Source organism: Leptopilina boulardi, unplaced genomic scaffold (assembly GCF_019393585.1).
Source record: "Leptopilina boulardi isolate dan_hultmark-lab unplaced genomic scaffold, ZJU_Lbou_2.1 LbouV2_150, whole genome shotgun sequence".
NCBI classification, from domain to species: domain Eukaryota; kingdom Metazoa; phylum Arthropoda; class Insecta; order Hymenoptera; family Figitidae; genus Leptopilina; species Leptopilina boulardi.
Window position 1 is genome coordinate 1,954,494 of NW_026137697.1, and position 17,671 is coordinate 1,972,164.

The 17,671-nt window shown below is 27.0% G+C and overlaps 1 protein-coding gene across 19 annotated transcripts in view; it reads right to left on the reverse strand.

Annotated features, from left to right (window-relative positions):
- Positions 1-84: 84 nt before the first annotated feature.
- Positions 85-17,671, reverse strand: part of LOC127291673 (bromodomain adjacent to zinc finger domain protein 2B-like) — an 81,529-nt gene continuing 63,942 nt past the window's right edge. For 9 of the 19 annotated variants that reach the window (XM_051320881.1, XM_051320886.1, XM_051320882.1 and 6 more), the window contains 15 exons: positions 14,363-14,428; positions 13,755-13,799; positions 12,512-12,565; positions 10,785-11,103; positions 10,092-10,665; positions 9,803-10,022; positions 8,988-9,732; positions 8,657-8,917; positions 8,086-8,584; positions 7,653-8,004; positions 6,094-6,215; positions 5,864-6,005; positions 5,546-5,775; positions 4,886-5,170; positions 85-3,856 (listed from right to left, as the gene is read on the reverse strand). In XM_051320881.1, the coding sequence (XP_051176838.1) occupies positions 3,667-3,856; positions 4,886-5,170; positions 5,546-5,775; positions 5,864-6,005; positions 6,094-6,215; positions 7,653-8,004; positions 8,086-8,584; positions 8,657-8,917; positions 8,988-9,732; positions 9,803-10,022; positions 10,092-10,665; positions 10,785-11,103; positions 12,512-12,565; positions 13,755-13,799; positions 14,363-14,428 (4,104 nt within the window). In that variant the 3' untranslated portion in view covers positions 85-3,666. The remainder of the gene's footprint in view (positions 3,857-4,885; positions 5,171-5,545; positions 5,776-5,863; positions 6,006-6,093; positions 6,216-7,652; positions 8,005-8,085; positions 8,585-8,656; positions 8,918-8,987; positions 9,733-9,802; positions 10,023-10,091; positions 10,666-10,784; positions 11,104-12,511; positions 12,566-13,754; positions 13,800-14,362; positions 14,429-17,671) is intronic. The other 10 variants (XM_051320896.1, XM_051320888.1, XM_051320890.1 and 7 more) reach the window with 6 other exon arrangements.

Consider the following 17,671-nt stretch of genomic DNA (forward strand, 5'->3'; position numbering starts at 1 on the left):
ATAAATAAATATGTAATTAAAAATTTGAAAAAATTATTGAAACGCGAAGATCTTATTTATGGAAATAAAGAAAACTAATACACATAGAAGAGAAATATTTAATACCCTATAGAGAATAATTTAATAAGATCACAAGAGTGTATGTTAATCACTTTTTCAGTGAAAGTGAAGCTACAACGAGGTATTTGTTTCGTAAACACAAGACCTTATCGTAAACGCGCAAATAGATCTGAGATTGAAAAGAAAGAAAGAAAGACAAAAAAAAAATTCAACACGATGCTAAAAAGAGGTCAAGTCTTTAAAAAGATACTTTAAAAAGTAAGAAAACGCAAAAAAAAATTTTTTTTTACAAGTAACAAAACAATATAGTTTGTTTTACACGCTTCGCTTACACTTTATTAATTCTTTTGCAATACATTAATTAAGTCTGTTTAAATAGCATTGCAAGGTCACCTATCGTAAACCTTCATTTTTTTATACTATAGACAATCAATACTTCTATATTCATCGTCCCATCATTACGCTTTCGTTACTTTTTTTTTTTTTTTTTTTTTTAAATCGTTACGGTAAAATCGATATCGGTGATCGTTTACTGCCTTCGCTATTACAATTAATTATTACACTATATAATATACCGTAAGATCGATGTTAAAAATCAAAATTCGTATAAAAAGCGTCATTACCTAACGATTTTTTTTTTAAATGTATCAGATAAATAATTAAACATTAAGGAAAAAATAATTGTTTTTTTCCTGTCATCGGCTTTCAGACGATCATTTTAAACACGCTCGCTATTACACTAACGCGAAATGGCAAATCACACGCTGATCAGAATGTCGGCATCAGAACCGATGCACAGCCGATTGAATTTTTATATTAAAAAAAAAAAAAAAAAAAAACAATTTTTTACTCATATAAAAAACTAAATAAACCCAAGAAAACGAGAATGAAAACAGTAAATAAAACGAGAATTATGAAATAAAAAAAAATGTCTAAATAATAGTTACAAATCAAAAAATGATGAAAATAAATATCATTGTACTTTAATTTTTGCTTTTACGAACTCAATTTCTTGTCTCTTAATATTGATCTTGACTTTTTTTTTCCTTTTAATTGGCGCAGTACATCGTTTCTTACAGGCGCATTCCTCGCGTGCTCTCTCTTTTTTTTAGGCTTTGTCTCGGTATTAGTACTCTTTTTACTCGTGCAAATACTTTTATTCTCTACTAACGTTATACAGTATTAAGATAACTGTTTATTATTTTTTTTTTATCGTTATCGGAAATAATTTACATCAACTAGATACATATAAAACAAGACGTCAAATGTCGAGCAACATTTGCGTTGTCAACATTTTTTTCTTTTTTTTTTCCTCTTCTTCTTTTCATCGCGACAATACTAGAAAAAAAAGATTGCCAGGGATATTATTATTTTTTTTTGCTAAAAAGTAGTCGCATTCGTTGGTTCGCGATCTCTCAATAAATTGTCGAGGCATTCCTTTTTTTTTAAATTGAAACTTTGCTCGACAAAAAATTCGAAGATTTCGAGAGACTTTTGTTTTTGGAAAAAATCGTTTTTATGGATTTTCTATTTTTTAAAAATTGGACGTCAAAGAGCACGTCATTTTTTTTACATTTTCAATCTTTCTTTGTCCACTATTAACCATGAAATTCGGTAATCAACGTGTATCATTTTTTTTTTTTTTTTTTCTTTTTAACAAGACACTTTCCACTCAATGGAAACACACACGCACACACAAGCACACTAGTGATTGGCTGAAATAATCCTATTTTTTTTTTTTACAAACACGGATCCAAATACTTTTTTTTAAGTTTCACGCCTTAAATTCTAATTTTTTTTTGTTTTTTTTTTTATTTTTTTTTATATTTTTTTAAATAAAAGGACTTTCAAATCGAAAGATTTTGGAAACACAAATTTTTTTTTAAATGAGAATGTTAGTCAAATGTTTAAAAATTTTTATTCTATTTGAAAGTTCCTTTATCAAAGTGGAACTATTTGTCAATAGGTTTTTTTTTTTGTTTATTATTATTATTAGAACTATTTTATTTCAACAATGTATTGTTGAATCCTAGTTTTCGATCGTTTTTTTTTTGTTTTTTTTTGTTTTTTTTTTTTTGTTAATACTTTACAAATAAGAGTCAATTTCGTAAAAATACTAAGTTTGCCATCAATCGTCACACACTCTTTCGATCTACTCGCACAAAAATTTTTAAAGTTGTATATTTACAATTAATTAGATGATAATTAATTATGATCAATACAGGATGTTCAGTTTTATGAGAAAACTTTTTTTTTTGTACGAAATTTTCATCGTACTTTTATTTTATAATGCGAAATTTGAATTTACATTAAAATACTGACAACTTGTGATTTAATACGTCTCTTTTGTTTTATTTTATTTCTCGCCTTTTTCTTTTTTCTTCGTTTATCAATGAATGACTCTTGTCAATTCATCTCATTTTTGTTGTTGTTTTTTTTTTCCTTAATACAATCGCGACAATCCAAAGCTTAAATAGCAACAATAGAAAGTTATGGAATGGCGTTAAATTTTCGTTCTTAGACTATTTTTTAATAAATCTCATTCGCTTAGAATTGTAGTTTGAAAACAGTCGTTACCCTTTTTTTTTTCTTCTTTATCGTGCTCGAGTTTCGATGAGCGTGAGTGCGCGTACAAGTATTAATTAATCGACTATATGCATATCTATACACTGTATAATATACATATTTATACACATATATATCTTTTTTTTTTCTTTCTCACATTAATTAATTATTTTGCAAAATATTTCTTTAAACCGAAGATCCATCGGCACTACAACTATATTTAATATAACCCGGAATCTCTCCATAATCTCTTCCTTTTAGGAAGAAATCATTCTTGTGTATATAATAAGTACATCGACCCGCTTTCGGTTCAATCTAAATTTTTTTCTTTTTCGTCAAATTTATCATTTTCTTTTCTTAAAAATGCAGTTTATTAAAATAATAAATCAATTTTAAAAAAAAGTACTTAACAAAAAAAATTTGTTAATTAATTTCAACTAAACATGTTTTTTCTAACGATCTTTACTGATTCATTTATTTAGAAAAAAAAAAATCTCATCTCTATTTAATTAAAAAAAATGATAATTTAACGAATCGTTTTTTATCGTGACTGAAAAATGAAATGTGTTTTAAATTAAAAAAGAAATATCTTCGAGAACGAAAGAAACATTGCAAAGTTCATCAGGCTTTAAAAAATCTATAGTTGATTCAAATGAATCAAAAAGCAGTCTCTTGATAAGAGAGTATATTTGTTTTAAGGGGGAAAAAAATAATATTAATAAGAGAACTTGTAATTGGCAATTGAACGCTAATGCCGCAGACAAAATTGAAAAAAACCAAAAAAGGAAAATAAATAAATAAAAAAAAAATCTATTCGATTTTTTTAAGCGTATCGCGATAATAATTGTCTGCCGGTGGTTTTTTTTTTTTTTTTTTAAATAAATGATGACCGCTATAACGCGATCCACGAATAATGTTGTCTTCGAAAAAAGATTAAAGTCTTGAAATTTGAATAATAATCATGCGTGGACACTCGCGTTCAGCTTTTCAGTAATAGAAATGTGCAAAACTGTTGCAGCTGTTGCGAGCGCGTGCTGAACCTCAGCTATGAGTCTGTGGAAGAGGTGGTGGCAGTGGCGGTGGACTGCCAGTAATTTCGGTCCATCGTGTCTCAAAAAAGTTGCGCATTGCATGACCTGCCTTGCCAACTGGACTGTCATCCTCGTTGAAAATTTCACAATTAATAAACATTTGTCTCACGTCGGCACAAAAATCATCTCGCGACTTGTACCTAAAATAGAAAAAGCAAATTACTCATTTTAATCGAGTTTCATTTTTTTTTCTGACAGATTAACAAAACAAAATTAACTCGTAATAGTCGCATTTTTTATACATGATAAATTTTAATTATAATAAATCACAGTTTTAAAACAGTAAATAATAAAATTAATGCAACTTCCTCAAGAAAAAGAAATAAAATACTAACAAAAAATAAAACGTTTAAAGAAAATGTAAAATAACTAAGTGAAAAATAAAAAAAATTTTCATTCAACAAAAAAATATAAAAGTAAATAAAAAATTTCATAAACAGCATTTTTAGAAGCTTTAATTATTTTATAGTTTAATATTTACTTTTTGGATTTTTAAAAATTTATATGAACAAATAAATTATTGTAAACAAAATTAAACTACATTTTTTAAAAATACTTTCATAATAATTAATCAAACAAAATTTTTTATAAATTTGAATTAGCGATGGTTTTTTATTAATTAAAAGTTGTTTTTTTCAACGAAAAAAAATCCATTCTCCTCTGCAAATAAATAAATAAACGTTATTTAGCATAAAAATAAAATTATTCATACATATTTCTAGATTTTTTTTGAATTCTTAAAAATTTTAATTAAATAAATTAAAAAATAATAATTTAAATTAAGTATAATGTAATAAATAAATTTATTTCATGTATAAAAATAAAACTAATAATAAAAATAATAAAAAATAATAATAATAAAAATGACAATAGCACGAATTAAATTATAAAAGCTAACAAAATAAATAATAATCAAATTTTAAAGACGAAAATTTTAATTAGCCTAATTTGTACTTTACATCATTATTTTGAACAAACTAGAAAACAATTATATTTTGAACATTAAAGAATTGTAAATTGAATATGTTTTCTATTTATATTACTGATTTAAAATAAAAATGTAAAATACAAAGTCAAAAGATATTGAACACAAAAAAAATCAAAGTAATTAAAAAAATATAAAATTAAGAAAAAAAAAACATTAAAATAATAATAAAAATTCAACTTACATGGAGTCCTGTAATTTTTTCTTAATCGTACTGAGATCCATGGGCGTTTTGATAATTTTCTTATAAGTTGGAAATTGTTTTGTATTTACTGGCAAGAGGAAGGGCCATGCTTCGTCCTGTTGTTCCAGTTGTTCAAGAAGTACTTTACATGGGGCAATTTCACGTTGTTGTTTTTTCGTCAATGTCCGGTTGTTGGCTTCCTTTCTAGGCGATGGTGTTGGCGTTGGTGGTTCCGATGAGCTCACGTCCTCCGCATGTGTGTTGGACGTCGTTGATGGCGTTGGACTATGGCGCAAAATAACATAGAATGTTAAACAATTTTTTTTCTTGTCAATAATGTAACCAGCTAGTTAAAAGCTTCTTGATGTTACAGACTCTCCGGTGATACAACGCTCGTTTCGTTGACCTTTAAGTACTCTAAGCTTAGCGCAGCGCTAGGCGCTGTTTCACGTAACAAACACAGAGTGCAAAACGTAGAATTCAATTCAGGTTTTGTTTTTTTTTTTTTTTATCTTTTCTTTTCAAAAACGAAAGATTAAATAATTGTATATAAATTTTACGAGAAACAGCGAGGACAAGTCTCGAAATGCACATTGAACCGAAGGGCTGACATTTTTTGGGGAGGGGATTTTTTTTTTTTTTTTTTTTTATCTTAATCACCTAGCTGGTGGATGATCAGAACTTTCACTCTCTCTGGTTGTTGTTGCTGCTGCACCGCCACCTTTTTCTCCTCCTCCTCCTGTTGTTGGTGTTGTTGGTGTTGTTGCAGTTGCCGCTGTTGCTGCAGCAGCTGCTGCTGCTCCACCTTTAGAATGACTCCGACGACTGCTATTTCTTTTCTTTGGTTGTTTACTATGACAATTTGAGCAGTACCACTTTCCTCTCGGCATCTGTAAATTTTTGAAAAATTAAATTATAAAATTTTACTAATCCCAATAAACGACTTATTTATTTATTTAAAAAAAAATTTGATAATACCTTTGGCATTACAGGATTATGACAATCGGTATGATAAGCCCGGGGACATAATTCACAAAGCACCAAATTCTTGCCGACACGTTTCCCGCATACAAGACAATTTCGTTCGCCGGTCGCCTTGTTCATGCACTCGTGACAATACCTGTTAATTAAAACAAAAAAAAATTATTAATTGCCCGAGAAAGAAAAATTGAAATAATAAAAAATTTTAGAAGAAAAAAAAAACTCACCAATCTCCATCGGGAATGTTTTCCATTTTTGGACGGAAACAATAAGTATGGTAGCCGCGATCACAGCCGTCACAAAGCAACAACTTATCTTCATTATCGCCACTATGGCAAAATTGACAATTCTGTAACAGAAATCCCTTTATTGTTTATCTAGAAAATAATTTCTTCAAATTTACGGCATTTTTAAGCGCATTAAATTACAATAATAATAATAATTAAATCACCGCATAAATAAGGATTCAATAATTAATAAATAATTAAAAATTAATCAGTGTGAAATATATTTAAAAAATGTGTTTAGAAAATTTTCTATTTTTTTTTTTTGTTTTAAAAAAATATGTATATCAATATACTTGAATCCTCATATAACAATTAATAAACATGCAATAATAATAATAATCGATTATTCTGCGTAATTATAAGTGTTTCATGAGTGTCTTTGTTAATAAAAAAAAAAGGCGTGTACAGCTTGTGCCAAGATAAAGCAAATTAAAGCATAAATCAAGTGTACAAAATAAAAATTAAATCAAATATTGTAAGAAAAAGCATTTTTTTGAGCCATAAAAAATATTTCGTTAATTTCTTTAAACCTTTTAGAATGAAAAAATTTTGTCAGAGAATAAAAGGCATAAAAAGCTTTATAATTTGATTAATTGTTAACAACATGCTTGTTTTATATCGACATATACCTCGGCCTTCTGTTAAATCACTGACTCTTAATTGTCATAATAATAAATTCTGAAATGTAAAATTACTCATAAATAAAATTTATAACTAAATAATAATTTAATTTGGCTAATTTAACAAAAAAAAAAAACAATTAAATATTAAATAAAAATTAATTAAATAAAATATTAAAAACGATTTCGAAAATTAACGAAAAATAAAAAATTTATACTACTTTGTTTTCTTTTTTGAAAATAAAATATAAATTAATACTTGTTTAAAATTCAGAATCAGAGATATGGAAAGGTAAATTGGATGAATTTTATAATAAAAGGAAAAAAATTGTCTTCAATGAATGATATTAATAATTGATATCATTCATTTAAAAACATTTTGAGGTATTCGTAGGCACCGCTTGGATTGAAATATAATAAGTGTTACACTGAAATTTACAAAAAAAAAAAAAAAAATACGTGATTAAAAAAAAAAACTACTTTGAAAAGTTAAGAAAAAAAAATCAATTATCCAAAAAGAAAATTCGAAAATAATTTTGAAAAAGATAAAATGTTTAAAAAATATAATACATAGAATTATATTTTAAAAATGAATGCTTTTTTTTATTTATAAAAAAAATAATCAAAAAAAATTATTATCAGCAAAATAATAATTAAAAAAAACAAAGAATTAATATTATAAAATGAAATTTATATTAAAGAGACGAATTTGAAAAATTTGCATATGTGCTCACACTATCGAAAGCAGTGTACACGAAAGGAAAATTTGGTAATGGGTGATAATTTTCTCTTTGTAAAGTGAAAATTAGGGTGGAATTTTTTAAAGGCGGGTTAATAGAGGGAGAATCCGGTTAGTATTTATTAGCCGGGGATACCCACAGAGGCCTGAGTAGTAGTCAATAGCTGTTTGTACTGAGTGGTAGTAGTAGCTTTGAGTGAGACGCCGCGATTTCGTTGTTTCACGCTGCTTGGTTTTCTAGCTCGTTTTAGACTCACAGCCTTCATGATGCTCTTGTCCCAGGCGATGCTCGCTTCCAGCATGTAGAGTGCCATCGCCAATTGTGCCGATGTGTGAGCGCGTGCCGTTGCTTCACGCCAATTATTCAAACCCCTTGGTGTTGTTTCTTCATGATGCGGAGGTGGTGGTGTTTGATCCGATGAATTTGAATTAGCTGCCGCAGCTGCTGCCGCCTGTTCCGCTTTTAATGCCGCCAAATTTGGATCACCAGTGCTAAAAAGAAAAATTGTTTTTAAAATAAAAAAAAAAAAAAAAAATTTTTTTAATAAAAAAAAATTATTGTACAAAACATACCAAATTCCCAACGGTGGTTTCAAGTATCGTCGTTCAATTGCCGCTTCGAGGGAGAGTAACCTTTGTCGCGCTTGTTCAACGGCGCTAACTTGTTCCATTTCATGGAGTTTTTCAAGTTCCTCAGCTTCCTCGGTGCCGGCTCTTGGTGGTAATTTCCATCCTTTAACTTGCATACTTGCATTCGCAACTTTATCCTCGAGTGCTTCGACTTGTTCGAGGAGTTGAGCGTCGACTCGCAATGCAACTTGTTCGCACCAATCCTCAGGATTGTCAGGCTTTGGAATTGGTAAATCTTCATCGTCACCATCGCCACTCATATCGGTGGCTGTCATATTTCCTGGATCGACATTAATTTTCCCCGTCACTGCCAGGAAGGATTCCATAGTTGCCCATGTTGTGCGTTTCAATTCCTTTTCTCTCACGCCACGCGAGTGAAGATGTTCCAATAATTCTTGAAATGTGTCCAAGTCTGTTATTCTAAACCAACCGTATCGCAAATCTGGAAAACAACATTTTTTTTCAAAAAATTGATCATTTATTGTGAATGAATATTTTTTTTTTTTTTTTTTACCATTTGGCACTGGTTTCGCTTCGCCAGGAGGCGGTAGACCATGGACTTTCAGGTACTCTAGTTGTGTTGCTTCATCCTGAGTCAAAACAAGAGGCGCTGGACTATCACACCTGTCATAATTTGGACTAGCTGGTGGTGGAAAAACTGGAATTCTAAGCTCCGTTGGTTCGACAATGCCGAAAATTTGTTTAGTACTTGGTCCAGAAACGTCGCACGTCTCACGCGGGAGAATCGAAAACCAATTTGTCTCATTGCTAACACCTGATTTTATAAAAAAAAAAGAATTAATTTTTTGTTTTTAATTTTAATATTATAAAAATAAGAAGCTTACCCGTAATGAAAGTTCCATTGATATCTTTACCATTGTGCAAATTATTAACATGATTAAATTTATCACCATTGGGAATAGCCTCAACAATTTTATCCTCCATTTTAATAACAGGTTTCGGTGATTTCTCCTCACTATTCTCCTTCTTGACATCCTCCTCTTTAACATCAACATCCATTTTTATTTCAGTTTCCTGTTTTATTTCCTCAGACGTGACATTTGTTTTTGCGTCAGTCATATTATTTGTATCGACATCATTCTTTGTATTATCATCCACACTGTGTTTTGAATTCTCAGCAATACAATTAATTTTCTCCTCTTTTTTACAGTTGACATCATCCACCTCAAATTTAGTTTTCTCATCAAGTGGCTTTAGATTCTCCTCTTTGTGAACTACACGCTCTTCTTTTACTTCATTTGGTGCTTCATTCTCACGATTCTCCGTTCCTGTTTTTACTTCCTCTTGTTTTACCTCAGGTTTCTCTTCAATTGGCATATTTTTATATTTCTCATCGAGTTCCGCTTGAAGATCAAGTATCTCGGGTTCTGCACTCTCCATTGCCTCAACAAATATTCCACCAGAGCATGGTAATTCCCAATATCTCCTCCAATATCGATCTTGTCCAAAAACATGTGCTCTCAATTGCTTTGACGAGCCATTCAATTTTTGCAATTGTTCCTCTGATTGTTTCAAAAGTTTATCGAGTTTTTTACCAAGTTCCTCGCCTGATAAATTCTTGTCCTCTTCCTAAATTTGAAAAAAAAAGATTAAAAATTCGCAATTTAGAAAAAGTAAAATACAAATAAAATTAACAAACCTCTTCCGGTTGAGTTCCTTCACTTTCATTTTCAGACATATCCTCAACTTCATCCTCATGATGTATTTCCTCAGGCGTTGATGTTGTTTCAACTGCTGACGATGTTGTATTTCCCTCCTCGTCAACCTCTTTCTTCTCAATTGTTATTGTATCACCAGTCTTATTGACAATAACACCCACCGCTTCCATTCTTACTTTTCGACTGTGTAACTGTCTCAATCTAAAATTTAAAAATTAATTAAAAATCAATTTAAAAAATACACAACTTATTAAAAATAAAAATACTCACTTCCTAATTTTCGTATCAAGAACAAATCGTTCCTTTTTCAATTGTGCTACAGTTTCCAAACTCCCTTCAATTTGTTTGATCACAGCCTTATTTTGTAGCAATTCATTGCAAAGGAATGCGAGCATTTGCGCTTTATGTGTGGAATTTAAGGCGAGGAACGGTTTATCGCGTAATCGTTCAGACATTTTCCACGTTTCATTATTATGAAGATGCTCATAGAATTGAGCATTTTTTCCTGAACAAGTGAATGCATAATCACCACCATTTTGATGATGATCGGCAAATTTTTTGTCCCTCTCACGTTCAAGGCAAACGCCAGTTAATGCCTTAACTTCACCAGTTGCATTTGCATAGAGATAAATCCTTAGGACTTCGCTAATATTCGCATGTGTAATGTCCGCCTGACGAAGACTTTGTCCCAATCCAGTTGTATGTCTAGCAGGTTGCGGTATACCTGGATCTTCAATTGCGCAAACTAATAAATGTGTCATCACAGATAACATTTCCTCCTCGGCTTCCTCGTCATTCAAAAGTGCCATTTGTAAACTTTTTAAGCTTGGTAGCGAGTCCATGTCTAAAAAATTTAATTAAAATTAATAATTTTCCATTCTTTTTCTTCATAAAAAAAAAAGAAAAAATGTTTTTAAAAGGAAAATTTTCAAAAAATACAGAAAAAAAAAATTGAAGCCTTACCAAAGCCTAAGGTTTCGCCAAAGTTGTGTAAGAATTCAAATACCATGACAATGTCGGCAAAAGCTTTTCCTGACAATTTTAGACCTGGTATACGTTTTACATCCGGCAATGCTCTATGATCAGTGAGTTCCATATCTTCGACAGGTTTTCTGATTTGTTCGACCAACTCCATTTCCATTTTTCTCTGTTCTGCTCGTTTTTCCTTTGTCGCTATTCTTTCTGCTCTGGCTTCAAGACGTTTCTTCTCTCGTTCCTCCAATTTTCTTCGATTTTCCAAAGCTCGCACCAAACCCATATGCTGTCTTCGTCTTTCTCTCTCCTGGTGTGCATGAAAATATTCATTATTATTATTATTATTTGGTTTTTACTTTCAAATCAACAAATTCAAAACTTAAAATTCGTTTTCGTAAATTAAATTTTTGATTAAAAAAAAAAGTTTTATTAAATAAAAGAAATTTGTTATATCAAAACTTAAAGAAGAGAAATAAAAGAATATATACTTCAAGAAAGAATTTGATTGTCTTCTTTTGAATTATTCAATAAAATTTAGAAGATAATTTTATTAGTACAAAAGTTTTTTTTTCTAAATAAATATTTTGCAGAATATTATTATTTTTTTTACCTAATTTTAAAATTATATTCTTTTTACTTATATCTATAAATTAAAATTCGTTTTTTACAAGTATTTTTCTCTATTACACAGCTGTATTTAGAAAAAAAAAACCAGAGAAAAATCGTACAATCAACAAAAATCAAACACTCGGATCAATAAATTATTTAAAACAAAGAACCCCACAAAAATTTTACTGCATTCAATTAACAACAATCAGTTTAGATGGCACACATCATTCATTATTTTTTTTAATTGTATTGAATGTCATTTAAAAATTTAAGCTTTTTTTTAAGTTTTCAAATAAAAAATAAATTTTTCTTTAAACCCGATTTTAATGGAATTAAATAAATGAAAAATCTGATAGATTAATTTGAAATTTGTATAAAGTGAAAGAAAACGAAAAAAAAATTACATTTTGTTTTTTTTCAGCAAAAAAGGAAAAAAAAAAAATTGCTGAAGTTTTTAAAAAATTCTTAAACAAAAATTAATTAGGACATATAAGCGCAAAATTAAATTATTAAAAAAAAAGAGTTTCAGCGAAAAAGAAACATCAAGCAACAAATAGTTATTACAAGGAAGAAGAAAGTACAGCGACGATGCATCTCGCGAGACAAACTGTGTATAATAATGAAAGTGCACAAGATTATTTTAATTTATTAATAACTATTTTAGAAGCATCGATGATTTTATGAATTGATTGCAATTAGGATGGAATTATTATAAATACATTGTCAGGAATTCCCATAAGTTAGTTGTGGATAAATTTTCTCTCTTTCAAAACTTAGCTTCTTTAAATCTCGATAAAAAGAAAATATATATATTTTTAAAATAATTATTTTAAATTTGTCGATTGATTGATTTAAAAATTTAAAAAAAAAAATTACAAAATATAAATGTGAGATTAAAGTAACTAAAAACTGAAAAAAAGATATGCTGTAAAGTGGATTTTATTATATCAGTGCAACCTATAAAGCCTTAGGGATGCAAATCGGATGGTTGGAGATTTTTAGCATATGATTTAAAAATTAAGGATTGGATAAAAAAAATTTTTGTTAGTTTTTTTTTTTTCTTTTCTTTTTTTGGATTATGCTTAGGTGTTAGGTATGAGACATACCAGCTCGACGGTGTAGAGCATCTCGCGCTGCTTGGTGAGCTCCTGCATGTAAATCTGCGGCACAAAACACATCCAATCCACCAGTGCTCAAACCACCGCTACACTCAAGTAATAATCTCTTTCTCCCTAAGTCTCTTTTTGCCTTTTATCATCTCTTAATTTTCTTTTTTTTTTAATTTTAATTTATTTTTTATTTCCTGTTATTCAATTATTTTTTCTAACTAATTAATTTTATTTTCTAATTACAAGAATATTTCTTGAATTTCCTTTTTCTAAACAATCTCTTTTTCCTGTGTAGCAATATTTTTTTATTTAATTTTTGTAAAATTAACATATTTTTTTTTTTGAAAAATATTATTTTCTTTTCAAAGAAAATTTAATTCACGTTTGTGAAGAAAAGACGTGATTAAGACGAAGAGAGAAAAACTAGTCTTTATATATGTGAAAAATGAAATACAGATATATATATATATTTCACAGAAAAAGCTCTGGACAGTCACTAACGAATCACTCTTATTGTTAAAATGATTCATAGCAATGAAAAAAAAAAATTGATATGACCATCAATTTTACAAGTCAAGGAAAATTATTTTTTAATTCAATGTAGGAAAAAAAATGTAAGTTAAAAATTATCAGTTACCAAGAAAAAAAATTTACTGAGTTTCAGATTTAATTTCAAATTTTGAATTCTAATTAATAATTTTTCTTGACATGAGGAAAAAAGAAATTCTAGAAAAAAACATCTTTTCAAAAGAGACTATTGGAGATATATACTTGAAAATGAAATTGCATTTTGATTTATCAGAAAAAAAAATATATATATATAATTCCTGATAAATCCTTATTGCACAATGAATGATTGATATGAAAAAAATATGTAAATGAATAATGATAAAAAAAAAAAAAATTAAAATAAAAAAAAAGAATATTAAGTAGAGCGCTAAATCTACAACACAGTGTACACTCTACTATATATTATTATATATATATATACCAAAAGTCCAGAAACTCATGATAAACGATAGATATTTGCAATAAAAAAATAAATAAAACGTAACTACTTGATTAAAACACAGGAAACATAAAACTACAACAATTTGGTGATAATAACAAAAGCAGAAGAAAAATTTGTAGACATGTAGACTAAATCTACAGCACACTTGAGACTATAATTTGATAATAACGAAAAAAAAAAATAAATAATAATAATAATTAAAATTCTATTATTTATCAAGAGATTCACCTGTTCCTTCAGCATTACCGCTTGTTGCTTCTTAAGTTCGCGCTCCTGTGAAAACAGGAAAAAATGACCACGGTAAATGGATGACATATGAAAATTAAAATTAATAATATTTGTTAATAAATTGATTTTTGGGAATTATCAAAAAAATTGTTAGAAAAAGCCAAAAATTTATGAAATGAAAGATAAACTGAACCGTGCTCATAAGCTTTAATTAACCACATTAATATGCAAAAAATGCTTTAGTGTCTTATGGAATATGCATGATACATTTTAGAGTGAAAAAATTTATATCCTACTTTCATTATTTTCAAAAAAAAAAATTTCTCTTAATAATAGCCCTGAATTTTTTTTCCAATTAAAAATACATATTTTATTTAATTACAATTTTTGTTTGAAATTAAAAAAAAAAAAAATTATTGAAACTTTTTTTTAAGTGTCAGAAAACTTTTTTCTTAAAAAAAAATTGTGAGATTTTTTTTTCTTTTTAGTGGTAATACACTTCATTTTCTTCTATATAATGCTCTTTTTATCTTGAAAAAAAATTGCTTTCTCGATATTACCCTGCATATTTCATTATTTACTAAGGAGAACATTAAATCTTATTTTACCTGTTGCTTCCGCTGTTGCTCCTCCATTCGAGCCCTCTCGACCTCTTCCTGCCGCTTTTTCCGGGCCTGCGTACATGCCACACACACGTCACTCACATTCATGATTTTTTTTTTTATATCCTTAGTCAATTTTTATTATTATTATTATTATTATAGAAAAAGTTAAAAAAAAATTTCAAATATTTATTAAATTATATTGTGTTTGAGTCCAGCAAGTTATAGAAAGAGATGAAGAAAATCAAAATTCAAATTTGATTCAAAAATAAATTTTGTTTTCTCTTTTGAACAATTGTAAAAAAAATTTAGTACCTAATTAAAATAGAAAATTATATTTTTTTTATATATGATCTTTTTTTAATATTATATTTTTCAAAAATAGAAAAAAATAATAACTATTAAACTTGCTGATCTCATTTTATTGTTGTAAAATAATTTTAAAAAGTTTTAAAAACTAATTGCAAACTACAAACAGCTATTAAAGGGTTCTAAAGTGTTTCAGAATCTTTGTAAATAAATAAAAAAAAAAAAATTATAAATATTTTTGAAAATTCCATTTTAAAGTATTTATTTTGTTTAAAAAATATTATATTAATATTTTTCTCCCGAATAATTGTCATTTAGAATTTATTTTCTTAGTAATTACAATTAAACTTAATAACTAATAAAAAAAAAAAAATTATAAATTTTACTGTAAAATTTCGTTTATTACTTTAATAGGAAAAATAAAATTTATTAAATCTTTACTATATCTTAAATACTTTTTTTTATTTTAACTTTTGATTTTATAAAACTTTAGAACCCAAAAATAAGTTGTTAATTATTTTTCATTCATGTATCGTGTCAGTGGAAAGTAGAAAAATTTTGTGCTCTACTGATGTCGTAAATGTCTCGAGAAATTTCCGTGGGAATACGTCTCCCATATTAATATTTATTTTTGTATATAATGTAAAAACATGCATTGCAAAAATCTACTGTTGTGAAAGAATTCCTTTTTTTTTTTTTTTAATTTTTTTGCGCTACTCGGTTTTTAAAAATACAACAAAATTTTAGGCGCGAATAGAAGAAAAATATCATTCAGAAAGAAAATTTCTAAATTTTTCATTATTCTTTTAAATTATAAGAAAAATTAAATTAATTATCACTATAGTAATTTCAAATGATTTTCTCTTTGAAGTTGATGAATTAAAGTTACTCACTATAAGCATCACTAATTTATATAAAATAATAAAAGTAATTTAATGAAAATTCTTTCAAAATCATATTTTTAAAAATTTTTTTGATTTGATTCCATTTAAAAATTAAAAATAACTAAATATAATAAATAAAATTTTTCTTATATAATTAAGTTTATAATTTTCTATAAATATTAAACTCTTTCTATGTATTTTAACCCCATTTAAATATTTATCTTCACAAGGGAATTGAAAAATTAAATTTAAACAAATTCAGATCACAATTCCAAATAAACCAAAAACCATTTAAGAATTATGAAATTTTAAATTAGAAAAAAGAATTTTTTCGCGAAATTAAACCTACAAATTTCTTTTTTTTTAATCGTCAAAATTGAAATTAAAACTAGTTCGAATGAATGATAGAAGGAAACATGCAAAAAAAAATTTGAATTTCTTTTTTATTTATCGAAATGGCGAATCAAGCAGAAAATATGATGATAAAGATGAGAAAGTCAAAATGAATATAAATACAAAAAGAGAAAGATACAAATAAGTAGAACGAATAAAATCTTAACAAGAAAACATGAGAAAATGGAGAATTTTTTTATTTTTTATTTACGTAGAAATATCAGACAAAAATGTAGAAATTGAAACACTACGATGAAAAAATGTTTCACATTGAACCAACACCGAGAACAAAAATGATAAAGAGAACAAATATGAAGAGAAAAAAGATGAAGAGATGAAGAAAGTAAAATTTTGAAATCGAAGCTATATCATGCAGGGGGGCCCAAGCAATTATTATTATTATTATTACCTATATAAAAAAATGCATGAAAAATTCCATGTAATGTCGCTTAAGCTTATACATCTTAACAAAGTATATAGGAAACGATATATGAAAAAAAACTAATGAGAGGAATATAATATTAAAACGTATACATAGGATAAAAAAAAGTTAAATACGATTTTCAAAAAAATAGTTCAATTTAATTGATAAATACTTGGCGAAAATATGCCCCTTAAAAAAGGGGAAGAAATAAATTCGCTGATATTTTTTTTAATTTTATAGAAATATGCAGTAAACGTTGCATGCCTGCGATTAGCTAGCTGTTATAATATATATATATATATATATAGTGACAGGAGAAGCTGACAGAATAGTTTTTATTTTTGGCAGAATAATTTCGCACCAGCTTAATAATTTCTTTTTTTATCGAGTCTTCCTAAAAATTTCAAAGCTCGAGACGCTTTTTTTTTAAAAGCACAACTCTCACCTTTAGGGTAATATATTATAAATATTTTTAACGAAAGATAAATTAAAAAAAGGAAAAATATTTTTCAAGCTTTCTATCAGTATTTTGCCCCTGGTTAAAAGCTTATACAAAAAAAATATCTCTTCATACAGCAGATAAAAATAGCACAAGAAAAATAAGTCATTAAAAAATTAAGGACAATTTCATGGCCATTACGAAATAATTAATCAAAAATTTTTATTTTTCATTTTAGATGAAGTCCGTCTTAAAAAAAAAAAATGTTAATGATTTATAAAAAAAAAACAATTTATAAATAAATGTAAAATTATTTCAAAGATTACTTTTTGTATTAGTTTAAAAAAATTAAAATATTGTTATAAATAAATTAAAATATTGTTATAAATAAATTAAATGATATTTAAAAATAAATAAATAATAATAGTGTTGATAATAATGATAAAATTCGAAAATAATTCCAAAACTAACTTAGTAAGTCATTCACTAATGAAATTAAAGATTGTAATTTAACAGAATCATCTACATCTTAAAAGCAGAATAAAATCTAATAATCATTTGCTTTTTCATTTTATGATGGATTCGAATATTTTTCATATTTGAAAATAATAACAGGATTTCTGTTTTTTTTATTATTAATAATTGAATGATAAATTGTAATTATTATTCTTTTCTTTTTTAAATAATTTTTATGATACAAAAAATTAATTAAGTATTTAGTAAATTGATAATTATTGAACTAGTATAAAAAACAAAATTATTCATAACAATTTACAATAATCAAAATTATTCGTATCCAGAGAAAAAACAAAAAATAATATTTTTAAATCTAAAAGAAATCTAATCTAAAATAATTTTGTAACTAT